At 46.2% G+C, this 27,550-nt stretch overlaps 1 protein-coding gene across 3 annotated transcripts in view; it reads left to right on the plus strand.

The window, feature by feature from the left end:
• Positions 1–27,550, plus strand: part of efl1 (elongation factor like GTPase 1) — a 450,668-nt gene that overhangs the window by 136,541 nt on the left and 286,577 nt on the right. For all 3 annotated transcript variants that reach the window (XM_072468746.1, XM_072468749.1, XM_072468748.1), the window contains exon 12: positions 17,893–17,992. In XM_072468746.1, the coding sequence (XP_072324847.1) occupies positions 17,893–17,992 (100 nt within the window). The remainder of the gene's footprint in view (positions 1–17,892; positions 17,993–27,550) is intronic.

A 27,550-nucleotide genomic window follows, 5' to 3' on the forward strand; every position in this document is an offset into this window, starting at 1 on the left:
TTTACTACAAAGAGGAAATAAATACGCTGCGGTCATAGTCAGGTGTCAGCAACTGCACACACTTCACCTTCCTTTGGGAAGCTGTTAATGTGTAAGGGATAGAGACGGCTGGCGCAAATGGTAAGGAAAACGGAAGCAACTAGTGGAGGAAAATTTAGCAAGTTGGAATTATTGTGTATTCACAGTGATTATTCCCTGTATTGACTTTTTCAAAGTTTGACATGCTATACATATGTCACTGAATCACAGCTTCCAATGACTGTCATTGAACCTTTAATATAGAAACAAACATTTGATGTATTTTGTTTTTATTCATGGGATGTGGATGCCGCTGACGAGGTCAGCATTTATTGCCCATCCCTAATTGCCCTTGAGAAGATGGTGGTGAGCTGCCTTCTTGAACCTCTGCAGTCTATGCGATGTAGGTACACCAAAGTGCTGTGTCGGGAGGGAATTCCAGGATTTTGACCCAACTACAGTGAAGGAATGGCGACATATTTCCAAGTCAGGATGGTGAACGGCATAGAGGGGAATTTCCAGCTGGTTTTCCCGTGTGTCTGGTGCCTTTGTCTTTCTAGCCGGTAGAGATTCTGGGGTTGGAAGGTGCTGCCTAAGGACCCTTGGTGAGTTCCTGCAGTGCATCTTGTAGATATTACACTATGCATTGGTGGTGGTGAGTGAATGTTTGTGGGTGGGGTGCGAATCAAGCAGGCAGCTTTATCCTGGATGGTGTGAAGCCTCTGTAGTGCGGACGGAGCCGTAGTCATCCAGGCTAGGAGAGAGTATTCCATCACTCTCCTGACTTGTACGTTGTAGATGGTGGACAGGCTTTGGGGAGTCAGGAGATGAGTTAATCGCCACAGGATTCCTAGCCTCTGATCTTCTCTTTAACCACAGTATTTATATGGTTAGTCCAGTTCAGTTTCTGGCCAATGATGAGCCCTCAGGAAGTTAATAGTAGGAGATTCAACAATGATAATGCCATTGAATGTCAAATGATGATGGTTAGACTTTCCCTTGTTGGAGATGGTCACTGCCTCGCACTTATGCGCATTGACAAATGGAATGGTGGCATTTATAGCTAAAGGAATAGAGTATAACGGTAAGGAAGTCATAGATTATCATAGAATTTACAGTGCAGAAGGAGGCCATTCGGCCCATCGAGTCTGCACCGGCTCTTAGAAAGAGCACCCTACCCAAGGTCAACACCTCCACCCTATCCCCATAACCCCACCCAACACTAAGGGCAATTTTGGACACTAAGGGCAATTTATCATGGCCAATCCACCTAACCTGCACATCTTTGGACTGTGGGAGGAAACCCACGCACACACGGGGAGGATGTGCAGACTCCACACAGACAGTGACCCAAGCCGGAATCGAACCTGGGACCCTGGAGCTGTGAAGCAATTGTGCTATCCACAATGCTACCGTGCTGCCCAAGTGTTGTGGAACTGTAGAAGGCATTGGTGAGACCGTACATGGAGAGCAAAATGGTTCTGGCCCGCTTATTTGAGGATAGATGTAGTGGCATTGGAGGCAGTTCAGAGGAGGTTCACTAGATTGATTCCAGCGATGAGAAGTTTGGCTTATGAAGAGAGATTGAGCAACTTAGGCCTCTGCTCTCTAGAGTTTAGAAGAATGAGGGAAGATCAAATTGAGGTATACAAGATGATAAAAAGTATGGATAAAGTAGATGTGGAGTGGATGCTTCCTCTTGTGGGGCATTCTAGAACGGGAGGTCATAGTCTCAGGATAAGGGGTAGCAAAATTAAAACCGATGAGGAGAAACTACTTCTCCCAAAGGGTCGTTAATCTGTGGAATTTGCTATCCCAGAGTGCGGTGGATGCTGTGACAGTGAGTCAATTTAAGGAGGAATTAGATAGATATTTAGTTAATAATGGATTGAAGGATTACAGAGAACAGGCCATAATGAGATCAGCCATGGTTGTATTGAATGATGGAGCAGGCTCGAGGGGCTAAATTGCCTACTCCTGCTCCTAGTTCTTGTGTTCCAAGAAAGAACTATTCTGTCTAATTCCACCTTCCAGCTCATGGTCTGTAGCACTGTAGGTAACAGCGCCTTGAACACAAATCTAGTATTCTTATTAATAATGGGAATTCTTGATTAACAAGGGGAACAGGGGTTCTAGGGAAAAGGCAGGAGAATGGGGTTGAGGAACATTTCAGCCATGATCGAATTGGGCCGTATGGCCTAATTCTGCTCTTATATCTTATGCTCTTATGTGGTGCGAATGTTACTTGCCACGTGATCTCAAGCCTGGATATTCAGGTCTTGCTGAATTGAACAACCGCTTCAGTATCTGAGGAGAAGCAAATGTCACTGAACATTGTGCAATAATCAGCAAACATCCCCACTTCTGATCTTATGATGGAAAGAAGGTCATTGATAAAGCAGTGAAGATGATTGGGACTAGGACACTACCCTGAGGAACACCTGCAGTATGTCCTGGAACTGAGATGATTGGCCTCCAACCACAACAGCCATCTTTCTTTGTGCTCGGTATGGCTCCAACCAGTGGAGAGTTTTCCCTGATTCCCATTTACTCCAGTTTTACTCTGGTTCCTTAATGCCACATTCGGTCAAATGCTGCCTTGATATCAAGGACAGTGACTTTGGCTGACAGGTTGCAAATAGCATTCTCACCACACAAGTGCCAGGCAATGACCATCTCCAGCAAGAGAAAATCTAACCATTGCCCTTGACTCACCTCATCCCTGGAGCTCAGCTCTTTTGTCCATGCTTGACCTAAGCTGCAATGAGGTCAGGAGTTGAATGATTGTGGTGTAACCCAAACTAAGTGAACAGGTTATTGCGAAGCAATTGCAACTTGATAGATAGTACTGTTGATGATCCCTTCCATTACTGATGACTGAGCATAGACTGATAGGGCGGTAATTGGCCAGTTTGGATTTGTCCTACTTTGTGTGTACAAAACACCTTAACAATTTTCCCCATTGTTGGGTAGATGCCACTGCTGTAGCTGTACTGGAACAGCTTGGCGAGGGGCATGGTACGTTCTTGAGCACAAGACCTCAGTACTATTGCCAGAATATTGTCAGGGCCCATAGCCTTGCAATATCCCAATGCCTTATGCAGTTTCTTGACATCACGTGGAATGAATCAAATTTGCTGAAGACTGGCATTTGTGAAACTGAGGACCTCCGGAGAAGGCTAGGATGGGTAATCCACTCGGCACTTCTGGGTGAAGGTTGTTGCAAATGCTTTAACCTTATCTATGTGAAATTGAAATTTCTCTTCTATCTTTCTTGCCTTACTAAGCACTGACCACATGGTGGGAAAAACTACGGAAGTGATCTACCGTCCACGTTGTGCCTGAAAGTCATGGCCGCGGCGCAACATAGCCAGTAAATGCCAGGAGACACCTGGCTCACTGCGCCTTGTGAGATCTATCGCGCTCTTGCAAGACATCGCAATCACCTTTTGGCAAATCTGCATATTAGAGTGAGACAGATAGGTGGAATCTACCCCATTCGCCTCGGAGATCTTGAGTGAGCGGCGGGGGACCAGACGGAATGGCATTCGTGGGGGTCTCCCAGGGGATCGGAGGCCCACAGGTGCTTGCCCTCTGGGCAAGATGGCACTCTGGCACTGCCAGCCTGACACTCTGGAAGTGCCACCTGGGTGCCAGCCTGGCTCTGCTAAGGTGCTCAAGTGGCACTGGCAGCTGGCAAAGGCACTGCCAAGGTGCCGAGCTGGTATTTCTTTTTTTACTGACTGGGATCAGGCCCGGGGGTGCCATGTTTACATGACGTGGGATGAGGGAAGGCCGGGAGGACCCCCTTACAGTTGAGTTGGAGCTTTGGGGGGAGTCGGGGTGGGGGAGAGGGGGGGGGGGGGGGGGGGTGGGGGGGGCCATCAGCAGCCATTTTCTCTCCCTGCACTACGGAGTTCTGGCAGGCGGGGCTCCTCAGTGCACGAAACGACATGTGCGGCCTTGGCAGCGGAGTTACGTTAGGTAGCGTTTGTTTTTCTCGGCGCTGCGTGCGCCGGGAAACACGCAGCTAAACTCGCCCACTCTGAGATTCTGTTCCTATTCGGTTAGATCGGGCCTAATCTCCACATCCTTGTTTGTTTCTGAAACTAAGATTAGTTTTCCGAATATTTAATTAGTTATCTTGTTTCCTGACATTACAGCAGTGACAAAAGTTCAAAAAAACACTTAACTGGCTGTAGAACACTTTGGAACATTGTGAGGTCGCGAAAGGGGCTATCGAAATGCAAGCCTAATTCAGGAATCTTAACTTCTACCTCAATCCCATTCTCATTGCTGAAAGATGCAACATATGAGGAGACAGTAAAATCAAGCTCGTTTCCTGGACTGTTTTGCATTAACTATTAGATCAGACCTCTCGCCATCTGTAACTGTTTTTCACTTAAAGGATGTGTGAAAGGACTAGTACAATTTTAGCTTCCTTCCTGTTCCACAAAGGGTGCACTATTTTATCATCACGGGGTGTGCTTTTATTTATTACACTATATCCAATTCCTGTTGAGCAGCTATAATGCTTTTTTGCTTGAATTTTCACGCCTGAATCACAGGCACAATTGTCGAGTTGTTGTAAAACACTGCATGAATGCGAAAATGGAAGAAAATACAAAGATGCTGGAAATTGGAAAATATCAGTAGAACATGCTGGGAACTCTCAGCAAGTCAGACAGCATTGTGAACGCTGCTGCTTGTATGTCAAGAGCCTGAAAGAAGATGTGGCTTTTCACTTTAATCCAAGTAATGGTGGTAATTACTGTGTAATCAGCTTAATGCTTCAGATTTGACAGCATCACAACTGTATCCAGTGCTACTACATTTAGCTTGGCTAAATTGCTGGCTTTGAAAGCAGACCCAGGCAGGCCAGCAGCACGGTTCGATTCCCGTAACAGCCTCCCCGAACAGGCGCCAGAATGTGGCAACTAGGGGCTTTTCACAGTAACTTCATTTGAAGGCTACTTGTGACAATAAGCGATTTTCAAATTTTCATTTCATTCAAGAGGAAATGTTGGGCAAAATGCTAGGTGTTCAAAAAGCAAACTATTGCAGACACTGGAAGTCTGAAATAAAAGCAGGAAGAGCATTCAGCAAGTCAGGCAGCATCTGTGGAGGGAGAAACCTGAGTTAACACTTCAGATCAAGGACTTGCCCCAGAACTGGGAAAAAGTAGCAATGTGATAGGATTTGAGTAAGAGGTAGGTGGATTAGGCACAAAGGAAGGTCTGAGATAGGGTGGAACAAAGATTATAATTATCTTTATTGTCGCAAGTAGGCTTACATTAACACTGCAATGAAGTTACTGTGGAAAGCCCCTAATTCGGGTACACAGGGAGAATTCAGAATATCCAAATTACCTAACAGCACATCTTTCGAGACTTGTGGGAGGAAACCGGAGCACCCAGAGGAAACCCACGCAGACACAGGGAGAACCTGCAGACTCCATCCGCACAGACAGTGACCCAGCCACGAATCGAACATGGAGCCCTGGCATTGTGAACATAGATTACATAGAACATACAGTGCAGAAGGAGGCCATTCGGCCCATCGAGTCTGCACCGACCCACATTAATCCCTCACTTCCACCCTATCCCCGCAACCCAATAACCCCTCCCAACCCTTATGGACACTACGGGCAATTTTTAGCATGGCCAATCCACCTAACCTGCACGTCTTTGGACTGTGGGAGGAAACCGGAGCACCCGGAGGAAACCCACGCAGACACGGGGAGAACGTGCAGACTCCGCACAGACAGTGACCCAGCGGGGAATCGAACCTGGGACCCTGGCGCTGTGAAGCCACAGTGCTATCCACTTGTGCTACCGTGCTGCCCGTGAAGCAACAGTGCTGACCACTGCTCTGAATGATAGAAGAGTTACTCTTGCAACATGATCAAAAGGAATAATGATGGGTCAAGAAAAGAAACAAAGCATGTACTTAGAAGTAGTGCTACTGTATGAAAGCAAAATAAAGGTAAAAACTGAAACAAGCAAAGAAAAGGAAATAAAATAGAGGCGCTGCTTACAGTCTGAAATTGTTGAGCTCCGCGTCGTGTCCGGAAGGCTGTAAAGTATCGAACTGAAAGATAAGATGCTCCTCTTCAAGCTTATGTTGAGTTAATTGGAACAGTGCAGCAGGCCAAGGACAGAGAGGTCAGCATAAGGACAAGGTGGTAAAATGAAATGACACACCACCAGAAGCTTGGGGTCATGCTTGCGAACTGAATGGAGGTGTTCTATAAAGAGGTCACCTAATCACCATTTGGTCTCCCCAGTGCAGAGGGACCACATTGTTAACGGTGAATATAGTATGCAACGATGTGAGATTACTGATACAGTTCCAATTTGTAGGGTGGGGGAGAACATTATGTTGGATATGTGATGTTTTCCCCACTCACAAACCACAAAGAGATTTGGAATGGATTAAGGCCCACCCCCAAACACCCCAATCCTACTTTGCTTCAAACCCTTCAGGTATCTTCAGTTCCTCTCCAACTCTTTACAGGTGGCCCCTTTTCCGATTATGGGACCAACTGTAGACCCGGAAGGAATGAGACAAAACAGTCATGGGAAATCTCTGTGCACTTGACCCTAGATTTTCCTTCTTGGTCTCTGAGTGGTCAGATGCAGAAAATGGAAATGGACTATGTTTTAAATCCTGACTCGCAGAAATATTCGTCCCAATTCCACGTGACCCACATCACTCATGTACAGAATGTCTCATTGTTTTGCTTCCGCCCCCCCCCCCCCCCCCCCCCCCCCAAGAATTTACCCTTCATAAAATTTGTAAAAGTACACTGTAGTTCAAACTTGATATTACATAAAGTGCAGTACAGATCTGTTTCTTTCACTACAGTGCATGAGGTGCCTCATTACATTTGCGCTTACAGGTTATATTTATAGTGTACATTTGCATTCCCTTACAAATGTTCTCTGGTGTGTACAGTCCCAGGGATTTTAAACGGTTTCCATCCCCTCAGTGTACTATGGCAGGTGAGCCTTAGACAGTGCTCTTTCTCCATTGAGCCTTTGTGGCTGTTGCCCCAAGCTTTAGTGGTTGCCTAGCACGTAGTCCTTGGAACTTGGAATATGCCAGTCTGCAACTTTTGGTTGTCAACAGCACTTTCAAATTTTTTTAAAATGCACTTCATTCATAACATTTATATGTACTTTACATTACACATTTCAAAGATGACTACATAAAGAGCAAACAATCCGTTTTTTCAGTACAGTTTGTGGGCCTCTGAGATGCTTCACTACACTATCAATTACAGCTCACATTTGTAGTGTTCATTGCACTCAGCTTCCCCTCCTTGTAGGCCTGATGCGCTGCTGAATTGTGAGGATGATGCAGTGGGAGTGGCATAAAGCAGTGTTCTTCAAACATTTTTTCCTGGGACCCATTTTTACCAAGCAGCCATCCTCTGGGACCCATGCCGGCTGACCTTCGCCACCTGAACATCACGACGCACCAGTTCCGCTTACCTTTAATGTGACAGATGAGCCTGCTTCGTCCTCATGGCCTCACTTGCTTTGCTGTTCAATGTTACATTTCTGAAAAGGACTTCAGCTGATAATTTAAAATCTCACTGCATCCGTTGACAAAAAGCAAGCAATTTGCCCTCAAACTTGCCATGCTTAGTCTTGAAATCCGTTTGAACATTTGAGGGTTTTAACCCTTAATTTGTCAGAACTCCCTGCATATAATGTACCCATGAGCTTTGCATCCTGATTTCCTGTGCCACAATTAATAAACCCATACCTCAAGAAATCTATTTGGGACTGCTTTGTTCCTGTTTTCAGTTCCTTCTTCATGGGTTGCTCACCAGAGACCCTGGAGCTCCCATCAGCACTGCTGGCAGCACGAAGGTGCTGGCTATGAGAATTGAGGACTGTGTCCTGGGGGTGATTCATGAGGACCAGATGGGATTTGTGAAGGTTAGGCAGCTAAACACAAATGTGCGGAGGCTCCTCAATGTGATTATGATGCCCTCGGTGGAGGGGGAAGCGGAGGTAGTAGTGGCAGCTATGAACACGAAGAAGGCCTTTGATCGGGTGGAGTGGGAGTATCTTTGGGAAGTGTTGCGGAGGTTTGGGTTCGGGGAGGGGTTCATCAGTTGGGTCAGGCTGCTGAGAGCCCCAGTGGCGAGTGTGGCTACGAACCGGTGGAGGTCGGAGTATTTTCGGCTGTACCGGGGGACAAGGCAGGGGTGCCCCTTATCCCCCTTGTTGTTTCCACTGGCAATTAAACCGCTGGCCATAGCACTGAGGGACTCCAGGAAATGGGGGGGAGAGGAACACCGGGTGTCGTTGTATGCAGACAACCTGTTGTTGTATGTGGCGGATTCAGTGGAGGGGATGGTGGAGGACATGCGGATCCTTAGGGAGTTTGGGGACTTTTCGGGGTAGCAACTCAACGTAGGGAAGAGTGAGCTCTTTGTGGTGCATTCAGGGGACAAGGGAAGGGGGGATAGACGAGCTACCGCTGAAGAGGGCGGAAAGGAGCTTTCGGTACCTAGGGATCCAAGTAGCTAGGAGTTGGGGGGTCCTGCACAAGCTCAATTTGATGCGGTTGGTGGAGCAGATGGAGGAGGATTTTAAAAGATGGGATATGCTGCCACTCTCACTAGCGGGTCGGGTGCAGTCGGTCAAAATGACGGCCCTCCCAAGGTTTCTCTTTGCGTTCCCATTATGATCCCCAAGGCCTTTTTCAAACGGGTAAGCAGGAGCATCATGGGATTTGTGTAGGCGAATAAGACCCCGAGGGTGAAGAGAGTGTTTCTGGAGTGTAGCAGGGACGGGGGGGGCTGGCGCTGCCGAATTTGTGTGGCTATTATTGGGCAGCTAATGTGGCGATGATCTGTAAATGGGTAATGGAGGGAGAGGCGGTGGCGTGGAAGAGGCTAGAGATGGCATCCTGTGTGGGCACGAGCCTGAGGGCGCTGGTGACTGCACCGCTGCCGCTCTCGCCGACAAGGTACACCACGTGTCCGGTGGTGGCGGCGACGCTGAAGATCTGGGGACAGTGGAGGCGACACAGGTGAGGTGGGAGCCTCGGTTTGGTCCCCGATTCGGGAGAATCATCGGTTCGTCCCGGGAAGGATGGATGGATGGGGGTTTCGGAGCTGGCATCGGGCAGGGATTAGAAGAATGGGGGACCTGTTCATCGATGGGACGTTTGCGAGCCTAGGGGTGCTGGAGGAGAAGTTTGGGCTACCCCCGGGAAACACTTACAGGTACATGCAAGTGAGGGCGTTTGTGAGGAGGCAGGTGAGGGAATTCCCGCTGCTTCCGGCACGTGGGATTCAGGGCAGGGTGATTTCGGGTGTATGGGTTGGAGAAGGCAAGGTTTCGGCGATTTCCCAGGAGCTGAAGGAAGAGGAAGAGGCCTCGGTGGAGGAGTTAAAGGGCAAGTGGGAGGAGGAGCTTGGGGAGGAGATAGATGTGGGTCTGTGGGCTGATGCCCTGAGTCGGGTTAATTCTTCCTCCTCTTGTACCAGGCTATGTCCAAGGTGGTGAACGCCCGGGTCAAGCCGAGCTGGGGATTGGCATTATTTGGGGTATCGGACGAGCGCAGGAGGCGAAAGAGGCCAGTGTTCTGGCCTTTGCGTCCCTGGTAGCCCGGCGGAGGATTTTGCTACTATGGAAAGATGCGAAGCCCCCTAGTATGGAAGCTTGGATCAATGACAAGCTGGAGAGGATAAAGTTTGCCTTGCGAGGGTCTGCAAGGGTTCCTCAGGCGGTGGCAACCGTTCCTAGACTATCTCGCGGAGCGTTAGGAGGAGGTCAGCAGCAGCCCAAGGGAGGGGAGGGTTCTTTTGGGGTGGCGTTTGGGTGAAGGTGAGGGGGTTTTCCCTATTTGCGTTTTTAAATGTTGTATGGGGAGTTATTGTATATGGGGGAAATCCAATGTATAATTTCTGATTATTGTGTTCTTGTCTCTTTCGTTTTGTTGAAAATTTGTTGAAAGATTTGAATAAATATATATATTTTTTAAAAGCACTGCTGGCAGCTACAAAATTGAGCAATCTCTCTCACACCTAGAACATGTAACGTCAGCGTGACCTGCTCAATCGATTTGAAAGAAAATCTGCTCCTGAGTCAGCGCACTGACGTCACCAGGCCTGCGCATTGCTGAGGGGGCACACCTGCGGCAGACGGCTAGCATTGTGAACTCTGCTCGCGCCCGGCATTTTTTAAAGCTGGTAGCGTGTTGGGAACCACTTCCCGTGATCGGGAACACCATAGCCAATGGCCTCCTGACACCCGCCCGCGACCCACCCACAGGTCATGACCCTGACGTTTAAAATGACTGGCATAAAGGGAGCCCTTCCTGCAACTGAGCGGCACTGCCTCCACTTTCGCAGATGTCTAAAAGTGAAACCAGTTACTGAGCTGCTTTGTAACTTGCCTATCGATTCAAGTCTGCTCTATTTCCCTGCATCTTTTCCTTCATTTTTACCTTTCTAAATCCATTCTGTTTAGGACAGAAAATCTTACCTGGTCGTGTGCCTTGCAAAGCCTCGGGACTTTCCAAAGCACTCCACTAGTGAAGTCCTTTTGCAGCACAGTTATTATAGGATAATGCAGCAGCCAGTTTAAGCGCAGCAAGATACCAAGAGATCATCTGATTTGGTTGAGTTGCTGATTGAGGGCTAAATATTAGCCAGGCCACTGGGCAAATTCCCAGAACCTTGGGATCTTCTATGCCAGCCTTGTTTAGTTCTTATCTGAAAGACATTACTTCAAACTCTACAGCACTTCCTCAGTATTGCACTGGTGTTGGTGTATCAGCCTAGATATGACCTTGTGTCTCTTGAATCCACAGTCTTCGGATTCAAAAGTGCATGTGTTACCCAGAGACATGGCTGACACCTTTAGGCTTCAAAGGCTACTAATAGCAATGCTTTCGGATATTCCCCCCCCCCCCCCCCCATTGTAAAACAGTCTTATTAATTCTGTTTATTCTTGTGCTTTATTTGTAATTTCTCACTCTTAACATGTTTCTTAGATTCTTTGCATTCTGTACCTGGAATTAATGCTGATGAGCTGACCAAAGAAAATTAGATGCTTTCGCTTCCGTTTAAGTCCAGTTGTAACCCAGCAATAGCTGGTTTTCACACTCATGCCAAAGAACAATGTCCAGAAGATAAAGCAGGACGCAATGGAGTTCACTCCTTTAATGGGGTATTTCCACCAGAGCTGAGAAATATGCTTAACTGCTGCCATCTGTTGGTGAAATATCAAACTGCATGCAATGAACAACTTATAAATTTCATCATAGAATTTACAGTGCAGAAAGAGACCAAGGGCGCCGGTCCTCGGAAAGAGCACCCTACCTAAGCCCACACCTCCACCCTATCCCAGTAACCCCACCCAACCTTTTTAGACACTAAGGGCAATTTAGCATGACCAATCTACCTAACCACATCTTTGGACTGTGGTAGGAAACCAGAGCACCAGGAGTAAACCCATGCAGACACGGGGAGAATGTGCAGACTCCACACAGACTGTGACCCTAGCTGGGAATCGAACCTGGGACTCTGGAGCTGTGAAGCAACTATGCTAACCACTGTGTTACCGTGCTGGCATATCTTCAACAGTGGGAACTCCGAAAAGCCTGGGCGGGATTCTCCGTCCAACGATGCCGGAATTGGGTCACGCAATCAGGCGGAGAATCGCCTGTCAGCCGAAAATCAAGGCTGCTGCTGGGCACCCGATGGATAGCCATGCTCTGGTGCCTCGACAGTGGCATGAATGAACAAAGAACAGTACAGCAGAGGAACAGGCCCTTCAGCCCTCCAAGCCTGCGCTGACCATTGTTCCTGTCTAAACTAAAACCGTATGCACTTACGGAGTCCGTATCCTTCCATTCCCAGCCTATTCATATATTTGTCTAGACGCCCCTTAAATGCCTCTCATACCTGCTCCCACCACCTCCCCAGGCAGCGTGTTCCATATATTTACCACCCTCTGTGTAAAAACATTACCTCACACATCTGTTTTAAACTTTTCCCCGTGCACTTTAAACCTATAGTGCTTGACTCTCCAACCCTAGGAAAGAGCATCTGACTATTCACTCTGTCCATGCCACTCGTAATCTTGTAGACCTCCATCAGGACACCTCTCTACCTCTGCCGTTCCAGTGAGAGCAGACCGGAGTTTATCTAACCTCTCCTCATAGCTATTGGCCTCCATACCAGGCAACATCCTAGTAAACCGCTTCTGTACCCTCCCCAAAGCATCCACATCCTTCTGGTAGTGTGGCAACCAGAAATGTACACAATATTCCAAATGAGGCCTAACTAAGGTCCAGTACAGCTGCAACATGACTTGCCAATTTTTATATTCAATGCCCCGACCGATGAAGGCCAGCATGCCGTATGTCTTCTTGACCACTTTATCTACTTGCATTGCCGTTTTCAGTGATCTGTGCTTTCCATGCTGCATGCCGGCGTGGGCATACAAATTGTACAATAAACGGCATTGGCACGTCACTAATGGGCCCGACCTGGAAATTTCTGGAGGAATTACCAACAGCGAGGTTCACTTGTGGTATTTAAAATCGGGACATGTGTGTCATGGCGGCTGAGGGAGAGAGAGGGGCTACTAAAAGTGTCAAACGTCACTATAGTGTGCTGACAGTTGTACTGCTGGCTGGGGGGCTTCGGCCATGGCTGGAGGAAGTAGCGGGGAGTAGCCAGGAGTGGGCCTTGGGGTTGGGGTGGACGGCACGGACCACAATTGTCGCAGCCAGCAATGCAGCCATACGACTGCCCACTGTGAACTTTGCGCCATGGAGCCGCCCCTCTAGGTACCCTCTGGCGTCAGCCGACCCATCAGTGGGATGGGTGTGCTCCTGCGCAACCAGTGCCATCTTCCTGACTGGGATGAGGATATATGGTGAGTGGAGTGCCTTAACTGCAGCTCCTGCTTGCCAGGCTCTCGAGTGCCAAACCTGACCCTGGTGAATCACAGGCCAGCATTTGTTGGAATTGCGCTAGTTCCACATGGCGCCTGTGCTAGCCCAATAGGGTGCCCTGATTCGCTCCGGGACTGGTGCCGCTTTCGGAGCCGTCGAACTCGCGCGATTCTGTCCCCAGTGTCAACACTTAGTCTCTGAAACTTAGAATCCTCGCTCCTGTGTCTTATCCTGCTCATGAATGGTGCAATCCTGGTTGTGACTTTATTGAATAATCAAAATGCTAAATGCAGATGAGACAAATGTACCTTGCCCTTATTATTGCATATCTGTACACCCATGCCTGTAAGTTGGAATCAGCAATCTGGTAGACCTGGTCCTGTCCACCTCTTGAGGACATAGTCACAAGAGTAGGCCATTCAGTATGTCAAGCCTATTTTGTCACACGGATAAATCGTATCTGTATCTTAACTCCATTTACCTTTTTTGCTTCCATAACCCTTAACCACATTGCCTACTGATCTCCATTTTGAAATTTTCAGTTCTTCGAGCCACACCAGCTTTCTGTGGGAGAGAGTTTCAGATTTCTACTGCCAGTTATGTGAGGATAGCACTCCTGAAAGTCTTATTTCTGTTTTTTTAGGTTACGTTGGCAAGGTGGAACAGTGGTTAGCACTGCTGTCTCACAGCACGAGGGACCCAGGCTCACTTCCATCCTTGGGTGACTGCGTGAAGTTTGCACTTTCTCCCCATGTCTGCGTGAGTTTCCTCCGGGTGCTCCGCTTTCCTCCCACAGTGCAAAGGTGTGTAGGTTAGGTGGATTGGCCATGCTAAAATTGCCCCTTCGTATCCAAAGATGTTTAGGTTAGGTAAGGTTGTGAGGATAGGGGAGGGATTGGGCTTAGATTGGGTGCTCATTCAGATGGTCTTGCAGACACAATGGCTGAATGGGTTCTTTCTGCACTGTAGGAATTCTATAGTTTTATGGTCACCTTGTTCTGGACCTCACCAAATGTAATTGTATTTCAATATTTGTATATATCCATCTACTGTACCAAGAGTTTAATAACCTTAATCACGTCAATTAAATCAATCTCTAATGTTCAATATTCTCCAAGCCCTATCACCCCACCCCAGGCCAAATTATTCCGACTCTGGTGTCCAGAACTTTTAAAAAATAAATTTAGAGTACCCAATTCATTTTTTCCAATTAAGGGGCAATTTAGCATGGCCAATCCATCTACCCTGCACATCTTTAGGTTGTGGGGGTGAAACCCACGCAAACACGAGGAGAATGTGCAAACTCCACAGGGACAATAACCCAGGGCCGGGATCGAACCTGGAACCTCAGCGGCGTGAGGCAGCAATGGTAAAGGTGTTCAGAACTTAGCACAGTGTGCTAAATTAGGTTCAACAAGACTGTTATGCAACTATAACATAACTTCCATCCCTTTATATTCTGGCCCCATCAGATAAAGGCCAACATTCCAATAACCTCTTTAATTATTATCTTTCTCTACCTGTCCACTTGGTTTTAGTGATTCTGTACTTGGATCAGTAAATATCTTTGCTGTGCCACAGTTCCTATATTTTCACCACTTTGAAAGAGTAGGTCCAAAGTTGATGAACTCCATCTGCCACAATTTTTCCCACTCACATAGTATGTCAATGCCCCTTTGCAATTATCTGCTCTCACTATTTTGTGCGCCGCCTAAGTTGGTGCCATTTGTTAATTTGGATCTATGTCTCTGTATTCTTTCATATAAGTCATTTATAATATGGTGAAAAGCTGAGGCACCAGTACAGATCCCTGGGGACACCACCAATCATCCAGTAGGAATATGTATCCATTATTCCAACTCTGTCTCCTACTTCCCAGCTAGTTTTCTACCCATGTTAAAAGGTTTCCTCCAATTCTTTGCAGGATTAATTTTTGTTCAGGGCCTCTAATCAAATGCCTTCTGGAACTACATATAAATAATGCGAGAAACATTCCCTTAACTGCCATGTTAGTTACCTCAAAGAATTAACAAGGCTCTATAATTTACCCTTTACAAATTCACGCTGGCTTACTCTGATCAGTTTATTTTTTGAAGTGCTCAGTCACTCTATCCCTAATAGTAGATTGTAGAACTTCTGCACAACAGACTAATAGGCTGATAATTTCCTAGTTTATCTCTCTTACCCTTCTTAAATAGTGGAGTGAGTTTGACAGTTTTCTAACCTAAGGGAACATTTCCTGGATTAAGTGAACTGTGGAAAATCATGACTAAAACATCGACAATTTCCTCACCCAGTTTTCTTTAATACCCTTGGGTGGCAGCCCAGGTCCTGAGATGTGTCTGCGTCCATTACCATCCTTTTGCTTCTTAAATCCCTCTCCTTGATTTATTTTTACCTTTTCTCCTGTCTGATACTTTGTCCTACCTTTTGTTGTGAAGACTGGTACGAAGTAAGTTTTTTTAACCAGTCTGCAATTTCCTGATTTACGATTACAGTGTCACCTGTCTCAGTCTTTAAGAGGTCCCAAGCAGCATTGTGGGTGTGTCTATGCCACATTGGCGGCAACAGAACAAGGAGGAAGCTCACCACCATCTGAGGGGCAACTAGAGATGGGCAATAAATCATGGCCTAGCTGGCGATGCCCACATTCCACTAATGTAATTTTTAAAAAATTGTTTCTTAAACCTCATTGATCAGTAAAGCATGCAACCGGAGACGTTCTCTAGTTTAGTCCCTTGGTCTTTGTACTGTTAGCTGATTGCCCAGTTTGGCTCGGGCTGGAAATCAAGTCAGGGTTCCCAAACTGTCACTGCCCACTGGAATCCCAGTTGGAAAATAAATTTATTGAAACAAAAGTAGTTATGGTTTGAAAGTTAATTTGAACATTTTACTTAGTCAGCCTTTCAGCATCTAGCTCTCCAATAGGCCTTGCTCTGATTGGCCTATTTGATTTTTCTAATTCTTTTTTAAATGTGCACGATCGAACCAGCATTTGCCAGCGACTTGGCGGCCGCCAGCTTCTCTGAACCCCTGACATAACCATCTCAAACTTTGAATTCCCCATTTCTCCAAACACTCCATTCCTTTCATTCTGACCCCTTGTGCATTCCCCTATCTGGTACTTCACTATTGACAGTTGGATCTTCTCTCTATTGTTTTGCTGCTTTTAGCTTTTTTGTGAAGTAAAGAAATAAATTTTTCTGTCGTAAAGCATCATATTAATACAGATTATTGTCAGTGTTGTGGGTATATCACTGCCATAGTGGTGCACTTTTAACACACTCCAGGTTCCCAGTGGGAGGTGGGGTCGCATCGGTGCTGTGGGATTAACTGGCTTGGATTTCTATTCAACAGGAGATCAGTGGTGACTTGTGTACTCATTGGCATCAAGGCATCGCTTGATCTGCAGGTGTGTGTTGCGTAGTTTATGGAAAGTGGTCTTGTTCGTTAGGGCTCCAGATAAGGCGGGCCCCTCATTAATTTTATTATACATCAGGTTAAAAAAACAAATGAAGAGAGGAGGGAACTCAAGGGAGCTGTAGAGAGAAGCATGGAGGGAGGGGGTGGAAGCAGAAGCCCCCCCCCGCCCAAACCTGCAAGGCAGGCAGAAGAAAACAAGAAGGGAAGGGGAGGGGAAAGGGGGAATAGGAGCCAGAGGACAGTACACCCTGAACAAAAAAGGGAGAATAGGAGCCAGGGGACAGTACATCCTGAACAAAAAAGGGTGATACCAAGGAGGGGGTGGGCGGGTGTGGGGGAGAGGGGGGAAGGAAGACACACCAAGACAGGCAATATCAATATGTATATACGAACCACATGTGCTGTAAATATTAAATGTAAAGTGCTACTGTGTATAAATTGAAAATAACAATAAAACTATTTTTAAAAGAAACAAATGACAAAGGTTTTGAATAGACCCTTACTATTACTTTGTCCTCTCCGATTAAAATCATTCCAAATTTCAAAACCTTAAGATGAGATAAGATGAACCAAAACGGGAAATCTTTGATACTTCCATTTTTTTTCTACAACTTAATGCATTGCAAAAAAAAGAAATTGTCGTCTTTGTTCCTCCTTTTTGTCCAAGCTTAGTACTTAGGTGAAAATTATTCTTCGAGCTGATTTATCTCATCCCCCAATGTTCCTCCTCCCCCCCCCCCCCCCCCCCCCCCCGCAAGTTTTTATTTCCCAAGACTTTAAAAAGTTAGAAAGAGGAATGTATATGAGGTCAAGGCGGCTGCAAAGGCCAAGCCAAAATGTTTATGTGAACTCCTAAATTTTCATCTAAGTAACATACAAATGATTGGTAGCTTTTGCATTACTGAGTAACCACCTCTGAACTGTATTATTTCTTAGAAAGGCCCTGTGTGCATTTCTTCCTTGGTCTGATTGTGCACTGGAGGATGACCAATATTGCACAGGGGAGCTGGCCTGTTTTTAATGAGTGAGCCAGTCTTGCTGAGTTCAGCAATTGACCGGCTGTTTCATGCTTGATTTTAAAATAGGCTACAGTTCTTGATGTAACACAGACGTTCTGTTTTATCTCTATTTCATTTATTTGGACAACTGTGCTCTTGTGGATTGTGGATTAAGACAGTAATTAGATTGTTCTTATACTTCCAGTGAGAACTGATTTGCAAGATATTAAAATCTATTTTAAAACTGCAGATTTTTTCTTAGTACATGTCATTTAAAAGAGAAAATCAGCAAAAAATGTAACACAATGATTGGATAAAGCAATTTTCTGATAGCAACTTGTCAGAAACTGCGATTTACAATTACAGGGACGAAAATCACATCCCATTCTTCAAATTGCAATCTTGTGTCATAGGGATGAAAAGCTGTTTTACTTGCATATTCTTCCTCAGCCTTTGATTTTGTTACCCCATTAATTTATTGAAACAGTAACAACTTTTTTTTTCTCTTTCATATATTCAGCATTCCTTGAATGCAAGAGTGATGAGACTGCCCCAGTCATCGTGTTTATTTGCAAGATGTTTGCTGTTGATTCCAAGCTTTTGCCCCAGAATAAGTTGAGGTGAGAGATGTTAATAGCCTTGTATGATTTCTGCAGTTGATATATTCCGTTTCCTTATCTATCTGCTTGTTTACTACACCAGTGAATGATTTGGTAAGTTTTCATGTGAAGTTTAAAAGAAATATATGAAGATTGAATGAATTGTGTTTTTACTCTGACAATGAATAACAATGAAGCACGTTGCAAAACCTTTGTGGGCTTAAACATTCCACCTCCTCCCTTCTCATTTCTTTGGCAGGTGGGGGAGATAAATGCAGAAACATAATTGGGGTTTGTGCTGGTACATCATCATTGTTTCCAGAAGGCTAGTTCCGTTTGGATTCACGAGACTCCCATGTCTGAATCCTTCCAATCAGATTTCCATTTTACTACCGTACCAAAATCAAGGACACAGATAAAGTTCCTTGTTTTCAAAAAAAATTTTTTTCAAAAACTTTTTTTTTTCAGAACAAGTTGTATAACAATATAATGCAAAACAGATGCCTCAAGCTACGATGTAAAAAGGACACAGCACGCAATCAAGAACACACCTAATCTTACCCCCCTCACATTAAACAAAAAAACCCTTATCAATTGATGGTGACTAACTCCTCAAAAAGGGAATGAATGGCTGCCATCTTCGATAGAACCCTTCTACCGGCCTTCTAACGATGCACTTGACTATCATTAATGTAAAAACTCCATGAGATCGCCCAATCAGGCCTAGGCTCTGGGTGGAGTAGGAGACCTCAACCCAAGCCGAACTTGCCTCCAGGCTATCAAAGAGGCAAAGGCACGGACAGCTGCCTTCACCCCCGTCTGCAACACCAGTGAATCCGAGACCCCGAAAATGGCCACCAGCAGACAAGCGCCAGCTCGACATTCAGAATCTCTGACATGGTGTTAAGAAAGAGACCCAAAAGATTATCAACTTGGAACACGACCAGGACATATGGGTATGATTAGCCGACTCCTGGGGAAACCGCACAAATCTGTCGTCCACTCTTGAAAAATAACCACTCGTCGCCTTGGTCAGATGAGCCCTGTACACTTGAACTGGAGTGGATGATCCATGTTGGCATTCTCCGGAGGTCCCCAGCATCACAAAATAGCAGTCTTCACCCAATTTGATTCATTCCACGTGAGATCAAAAAATGGGTGAAGGCACTGGATACTGTAAAGGCCATAGGCCCTGACAATATTCCAACAACAGTACTGAAACTTGTGCTCCAGAACTTGCCATGTATATGGCCAAGCTGTTCCAGCACAACTACAACAGTGGCATCATGCCTGCAATGTGGAAAATTGCCCAGCTATGTCCTGTGACAAGAAACAGGATAAATCCAACCTGACCAGTTACTGCCCCATCAGAATCCTCTCAATCATTAGTAGAGTGATGGTCATCAACAATGCACCTACTCAGCAATAACATGCTTAATTTGGATTCCAGGGTCACTCAGCCCCTGACATTACATCCTTGGCTCAAACATGGACAAAAGAGATGAACTCCAGAGGTGAGGTGGGAGTATCTGCCCTTGACATCAGGGCAGCATTTGACCAAGTATGGCATCAAGGAGCCCTAGCAAACTGGAGTCAATTAGACACTCTGGTTGGAGTCATACCTAGCACAATGGAAGATCGCTGTGGTGGTTGGAGGTCAATCATAGCAGCTCCAGGACACCACTGCAAGAGTTCCTCAGCTGAGGGTCCAAAGTCCAACCATCTTCAGCTGCTTCATCAATGACCTTCCTTCCATCATAAGGTGAGAAGTGGGGATGTTCCCCGATGACTGCACAATGTTCACCATTTGCGATTCCTTAGATACTGAAGCAGGCCATGTCCAAATGCAGCAGGGCCTGGACAATACCCAAGGCTGACGAGTCGCAATATACATTTGTGCCACACAAGTGCCAGGCAATGACCATCTCCAACAAGAGAGGATGTCACCATCATGTTTTGACACGCAATGGCATTACATAGAACATAGAACAGTTCAGCACAGAACAGGCCCTTCTGCCCTCAATGATGCGCCGAGCATTGTCCGAAACCAAGATCAAGCTATCCCACCCTCTGTCATTCTAGTGTGCTCCATGTGCCTATCCAATAAACGCTTGAAAGTTCCTAAAGTGTCCGACTCCACGATCACAGCAGGCAGTCCATTCCACACGCTAACCACTCTGAGTAAAGAACCTACCTCGGACATCGCTCTTATATCTCCCACCCTGAACCTTATAGTTATGCCCCCTTGTAACAGCTACATCCACCCGAGAAAATAGTATCTGAATGTCTACTCTTATCTATCCCCCTCATCATCTTATAAACCTCTATTAAGTCACCTGTCATCCTCCTCCGCTCCAAAGAGAAAAGCCCTAGCTCCCTCAACCTTTCCTCATAAGACCTATCCTGCAAACTAGGCAGCATCCTGGTCAATCTCCTTTGCACCCTTTCCAATGCTTCCACATCCTTCCTATAGTGAGGTCACCAGAACTGCACACAATTCTCCAAATGTGGTCTCACCAGGGTCAAAATGTGGTCTCACCAGGGTCATGTACAGTTGCATCATAACCCCGCGGCTCTTAAAATCAAGCCCCCTGTTAATAAACGCTAACATACTATAGGCCTTCTTCACGGCTCTATCCACTTGAGTGGCAATCTTCAGAGATCTGTGGACATGAACCCCAAGATCTCTCTGTTCCTCCACATTCCTCAGAACCCTGCCGTTGACCCCGAAATCCGCATTCAAATTTTCTCTACCAAAATGAATCGCGCTTATCAGGGTTAAACTCCATCTGCCATTTTTCGGCCCAGCTCTGCATCCTATCAATATCTCTTTGCAGCCTACTGCAGCCCTCCACCTCATCCACTACTCCACCAATCTTGGTGTCACCAGCAAATTTACTGACCCACCCTTCAGCCCCCTCCTCCAAGTCATTGATAAAAATCACAAATAGCAGAGGACCCAGCACTGATCCCTGTGGTACACCGCTGGTAACTGGTCTCCAGTCTGAAAATTTTCCATCCACCCCCACCCTCTGTCTAATATGCGATAGCCAGTTACTTATCCAATTGGCCAAATTTCCCTCTATCCCACACCTCCTTACTTTCTTCATAAGCCGACCATGGGGAACCTTATCAAACGCCTTACTAAAATCCATGTATATGACATCCACTGCTCTACCTTCATCTACACACTTAGTTACCTCCTCAAAGAATTCAATCAAACTTGTGAGGCAAGACTTACCCTTCACGAATCCGTGTTGACTATCCCGATTGAGCTGCATCTTTCCAAATGGTCATAAATCCTATCCTTCAGGACCTTTTCCATTAACTTAACGACCACCGAAGTAAGACTAACCGGCCTATAATTACCAGGGTCATTCCTATTCCCTTTCTTGAACAGAGGAACAACATTCGCCACTCTCCCGTCGTCTGGCACTATCCCCGTGGACAGTGAGGACCCAAAGATCAAAGCCAAAGGCTCTGCAATCTCATCCCTTGCCTACCAAAGAATCCTTAGATATATCCCATCTGGCCCAGGGGACTTGTCGACCCTAAGGTTTTTCAAAATTGCTAATACATCCTTACTCAGAACATCTACCTCCTCCAGCCTTCCCGCCTGTATCACACTCTCATCCTCAAAAACATGGCCCCTCTCCTTGGTGAACACTGAAGAAAAGTATTCATTCAACGCCTCTCCTATTTTTTCTGACTCCATGCACAAGTTCCCACTACTGTCCTTGACCGGCCCTAACCTCACCCTGGTCATTCTTTTATTTCTCACATAAGAGTAAAAAGCCTTGGGGTTTTCCTTGATCCGACCCGCCAAGGACTTCTCATGCCCCCTCCAAGCTCTCCTAAGCCCTTTTTTTAAGCTCATTCCTTGCTACCGTGTAACCCACAAGCGACCCAACAGAACCTTGTTTTCTCATCCTTACGTACGCTTCCTTTTTCCTCTTGACAAGACATTCAACCTCTTTTGTGAACCATGGTTCCCTCACACGGCCATTTCCTCCCTGCCTGACGGGGACATACCTATCAAGGACACGCGGTATTTGTTCCTTGAACAAGCTCCACTTTTCATTTGTGCCTTTCCCTGCCAGTTTCTGTCCCCATCTTATGCTCCCTAATTCTTGCCTAATTGCATCATAATTACCCCTCCCCCAATTATAAACCTTGCCCTGCTGTATGGCCCTATCCCTCTCCATTGCAATAGTGAAAGACACCGAATTGTCACTATCTCCAAAGTGCTCTCCCACAAACAAATCTAACACTTGGCCCGGTTCATTACCCAGTACCAAATCCAATGTGGCCCCCCCTCTTGTCGGCCTATCCACATATTCTTCTGCACAAACTGTACAAAAACTGCCCCCATCCGAACTGTTCGACCTATAGAGGTCCAATCAATATTTGGAACGTTAAAGTCGCCCATGACAACTACCCTGAGACCTCCACACCTATCCATAATCTGTTTTGCAATTTCTTCCTCCACATCTCTATTACGATTTGGGGGCCTATAAAAAGCTCCTAACAACGTGACTGCTCTTTTCCTATTTCTAACTTCAGCCCATATTACCTCAGTAGGCAGATCCCCTTCGAGCTGCCTTTCTGCAGCCGTTAAACTATCCTTGATTAACAATGCTACTCCTCCACCTCTTTTACCACCTTCCCTACTCTTACTGAAACACCTATACCCCGGAACTTCGAACATTCTTGTCCCTGTTCTAACCATGTCTCCGTAATGGCCACAACATCGTAGTCCCAGTACCAATCCACGCTCCAAGTTCACCTACCTTATTCCGGATGCTCCTTGCATTGAAGTAGACACACTTCAACCCACCTTTCTGTATGCCGGTACACTCCTGCGACCTTGATACCCTCCTCAGTACCTCACTACTCTCAACACTGGCTTCTGGACTACCCTGACAAATTAGTTTAAACTCCCCCCGAAGAGACGCAGCAAATTTCCCTCCCAAGATATTGGTGCCCCTCTGGTTCAGGTGCAAACCGTCCTGGCTGTACAGGTCCCACCTTCCCCAGAATGTGCTCCAATTATCCACGTAACTGAAACCCTCCCCCCTTACACCATCCCTGCAGCCACGTGTTTATCTGCACTCTCTCCCTGTTCTTCACCTCACTAGCACGTGGCACTGGCAACAAACCAGAGGTGACAACATGGTTTGTCCTGGCTCTCAGTTTCTACCCGAGCTCCCTAAATTCCTGCTTTAAATCCTCGTCCCTTCTCTTACCTATGTCGTTGGTACCGATGTGTACCACGACTTGACTGTTCCCCCTCCCCCTTAAGGATTCTGAAAACATGGTCCGAGACGTCACTGACCCTGGCACCCGGGAGGCAACATACCATCCGTGAGTCTCGTTCGTTGCCGCAGAACCGTCTATCTGTCCCTCTAACTATCGAGTCCCCAATAACTATTGCTCTCCTGCTCTCCCTCCTTCCCTTCTGAGCCACAGGGATGGGCTCCGTGCTGGAGATCCGTTCACCGTGGCTTACCCCTGGTAGGTCGTCCCCCTCAACAGTATCCAAAGCGGTATACTTGTTACTATGGGGAACGACCACAGAGGATCCCTGCACTGACTGCTTCCTCCCAGCCCCTCTCACCGTCGCCCATCTATCTTGATTCTTCGGAGTAACTACAACCCTGAAGCTACTATCTATGACCACCTCTGCCTCCCGAATGATCCGATGTTCATCCAGCTCCAGCTCCAGTTCCCTAACGCGGTTTCTGAGGAGCTGAAGATGGGTGCACTTCCCACAGGTGAAATCAGCAAGGGGCACTGACGGCGTCCCTCACCTCAAACGTTCTGCAGGAGGAACATTGCACTGCCTTCCCTACCATCCCCTCTAGATAAAACAAGAAAAAGAAAGAAAGAGCTTACCTGTTATTCACTCTACCCCTTAGGTTAGAGGAGGTGGAAGGGTGGGGGACATGACAAGTGTAGTGTCTTGGGTTTAGGAACCGCCCAACTTAAATACAGGTAAAAATAAAACACTTAACCAGCAACCACTGTGCCCCGCATGAGGACAACAATCAGCTGTTATGGGCCCACGCAAACAATTTAAATCTTTACTACTTAACTAGCAGTCACTCTGTCCTCACTCCGACCGGATTTAGCTGGAAACTCCCAACAGTAAGTTTTTTAAAAATGTATTCCCTTCTCAGCAAGCACTCACTCAGCAACCACTGCGCCCCGCACGAGAACAGCAATCAGCTGTTATGGGCCCGTGCAAACAATTTTAAATCTTTACTACTTACCCAGCAGTCACTCTGTCCTCACTCCAACCGGATTCAGCTGGAAACTCTCAACAGTAAGTTTTTTTTTAAATGTACTCCCCTTCTCAGCAAGCACTCACTCAGCAACCACTGCACGAGAACACCTCCGGGAAAAGAAAGACTACTTACCAGTCACCAGCCAATCATTTACCTGCAGGCTGTGACATCACGGTTCAACTTCTTTCTACTTCTACCTGCCCTCGAGTCTCCCTCTTGATCTTTACTCGGCTGGGATCCTTACAGTGATTGTTTTCTTTTGGTTAGAGGAGGAGGTAGGGAGGGAAACACTGAAGAAGGCATCACCAGTGCTAAATCCATCACTATCAACATCCAGGGGGGTTACCACTGACCAGAAACTGAACTGAACTAGCCGCATTAATACTGTGGCTACCAGAGCAGGTCAAAGCCCTTGCTCACCTCCTGACTCCGCAAAGCCCGTCCACCATCTACAAGGGAGTCAGGAGTGTGATTGGAATACTCACCACTTGCCTGGATGAGTGCAGCTCCAACAACTCATGAGGCTCAACACCATCCAGGACAAAGCAGTCCGCGTTATTGCTACCCCTTCCACAAACATTCACTTCGTCCACTACCGCCAAAAAATAGCAATAGTGTGGACCTTCTACAAGATGCACTGCAGGAACTCACCAAGGTTCCATAGACCACTTCCAAACCACTTCAACTACCATGTAAAAGGCAAGGGCAGCAGATACATGGGAACACCACCACTTGGAGGTTCCTCTCCAAGTCACTCATCATTCTGGCTCGGGAATATATGACACACTGTCGCTGTGTCAAAATCCTGAAATTTCCTCCCTAACAGCACTGTGGGTCTACCCACACCTCGGACTGCAGTGGTTCAAGAAGGCAGCTCACTACCACCTTCTATAATAATAATCTTTATTATCAAAAGTAGGCTTACATTAACACCGCAATGAAGTTACTGTGAAAAGCCCCTAAGCACCACATTCCAGTGCCTGTTCGGGTACACGGAGGGAGAATTCAGAGTGTCCAATTCACTTACAGCATGTCTTTGTGGAAGGAAACCGGAGTACCCGGAGGAAACCCACGCAGACACGGGGAGAATGTGCAGACTCCGCACAGACAGTGACCCAAGCTGGGAATCGAACCTGCGACCCTGGCGCTGTAAAGTCATAGTGCTAACTGCTATGCTTCCATGCTGCCCTGGGCAACTAGGATGGGCAATAAATGCTGGCCTACCCAGCGACACCCACATCCCTTAAATCCATTTTTAAAAAATGCTGCTCCTCAGTGACATCATCTGAAACACAGCATCAGGTTCCACATGATGGCACCCAGCTCTACCTCACCGCCACCTCTCTCGACTCCTCTGCCCAGCTGCTATCCAGTACTGGGTGAGCAGGGAATACTGAAGTCAGGGTCCCACTCTTTACCCAAACTCTGCTCCGTAGTTACAGACTCCATCCCCCTCCCTGAGAACTATCTCAGGGCTGAACCAAATTGTTTGCAAACTTGGTGCCATATTGACTCCTAGATGTGTTTCTAACCACAAATCTACATGCCCATTTTCACCTCTGTTACATTGCCCAAATCTTTTCCTACCTCAGTTCATCTTACTGAAAGCTTCATCCATGCCTTTGTTACTCTATACCTGAATATTCCAACGCACATCCGGCTGACCTTGAATGATCTGCCCTCTGTTAGTCTGTGGTGCCCAGAATTGAACACAATAGTTCAGCTGAGGGCTAATACCACAAGTGACTTCCTTACTTTTGTATCTGTGCCTCTATTTATAACACCTAGGATTCTATGTGCTGCCACTTTAAAGAATAGTGAATGTAAACCCTAAGTTCTCCCTGTGATACACCCGCTTTAAAATTGTACAGTTTAGTTCATATTTCGTCTCCTTATTCTTCCTCTCAAAATGCAAGACCAGTTTTATTCCTGTTCAAGCTATTCTTTGGAAAAAGGCTGGCTGGTTAGTTGAGTATGACATTTTTTTTAATGAAATGAAAATCGCTTATTGTCACAAGTAGGCTTCAAATGAAGTTACTGTGAAAAGCCCCTAGTCGCCACATTCCGAGGCTGGTACGGGAATTGAATCCGTGCTGCTGGCCTACCTTGGTCTGCTTTAAAAGCCAGCTATTTAGCCCTGTGCTAAACCAGCCCCTTATAGATGACATCTCATTTAGGAACCCATGCTGAGCGAAGCATAGAATCCCTCTAACTTAATTTCCAGATGTTCTGCAATAACCAGGATGCTATGTTCTTTATTGCCCCAAACTAGAATTTTATTTTAGTGTTACAAGAATAATGGTATCTCTGAGCTGATGTGAAGGTACCATAGCAAATGTTTTCCTGAAAATTACTTCAGTCAAACTTTTATTCCTTTAATACTGTACTAGCCAACCAGGTCAGTATAGAGCAACAGTTCTATTTTTGGCATTCTAATTCCTTTGTCCTTATAATTAATCAAGAATATATACCTAAAGTTTTTGTATGATGGCAGTTAGAATAAAAGATTATTGTCCCGTTCTTCACTGTTTGAATTGGTGTGTTGATTTATTGTGTTTTATGTTAAACCTGCAGAACAGGTTCATTATTTGCTTCCTATCAGGTTGTGGCCAACATTGATAAAAAGCAAATTACTGCAGGATCTGAAACAAAAACAGAAAATCCTGGACAATCTCAGCAGGTCTGACACCGTCTGTGGAGTGAAAAGGGAGCTAGCGTTTCGAGTCTCGGTGACTCTTTGCCAAAGCTGGAGAGAACTGGAAATAGGATCAGATTTACACTATTGTTTGGAGGATGCGGGGGGAGCCCTGAGGCTGGATAGAGGGTCAGCGATAGGTGGAGATTGACAAACCTGTTGTGAACAGAAAGACAAAGGGAATGTAAATAGGGGTGATTAAGGCTAAGAAGGGTGCTGATAGTGGCACATAAAGAGATTAGAATGTGATAATGGCAGAACAGTGTGTCAAAGGGCAACTAGGAACAGGGAACAGATGGCCCAAGTGGACGGGGTGGGGGAAGGGGGGACGTTGGTGAAGGAAAAACAAATCGATGAAAGAAATTAAAATGAATTGATAGAAATAAAAATGGGGTGAATGTGGAGGAGAGAGTTCACAGTTTGAAGTCGGATGTGACAGCCACTAAACCAACTGGTAAATATTAAATCTATATTTTATTCCCGGTCCTAATACCCAGTGATTTCATGGCTAATTGTAATGATAGTTTGCCAAACTTCGGTTTACCTGAACAACACAGTGGCTGAGTTTTTCTAGTCATTCTGCAGTCAACAGGGTTT

This window comes from Scyliorhinus torazame, chromosome 12, assembly GCF_047496885.1.
Source record: "Scyliorhinus torazame isolate Kashiwa2021f chromosome 12, sScyTor2.1, whole genome shotgun sequence".
NCBI classification, from domain to species: Eukaryota; Metazoa; Chordata; class Chondrichthyes; order Carcharhiniformes; family Scyliorhinidae; genus Scyliorhinus; species Scyliorhinus torazame.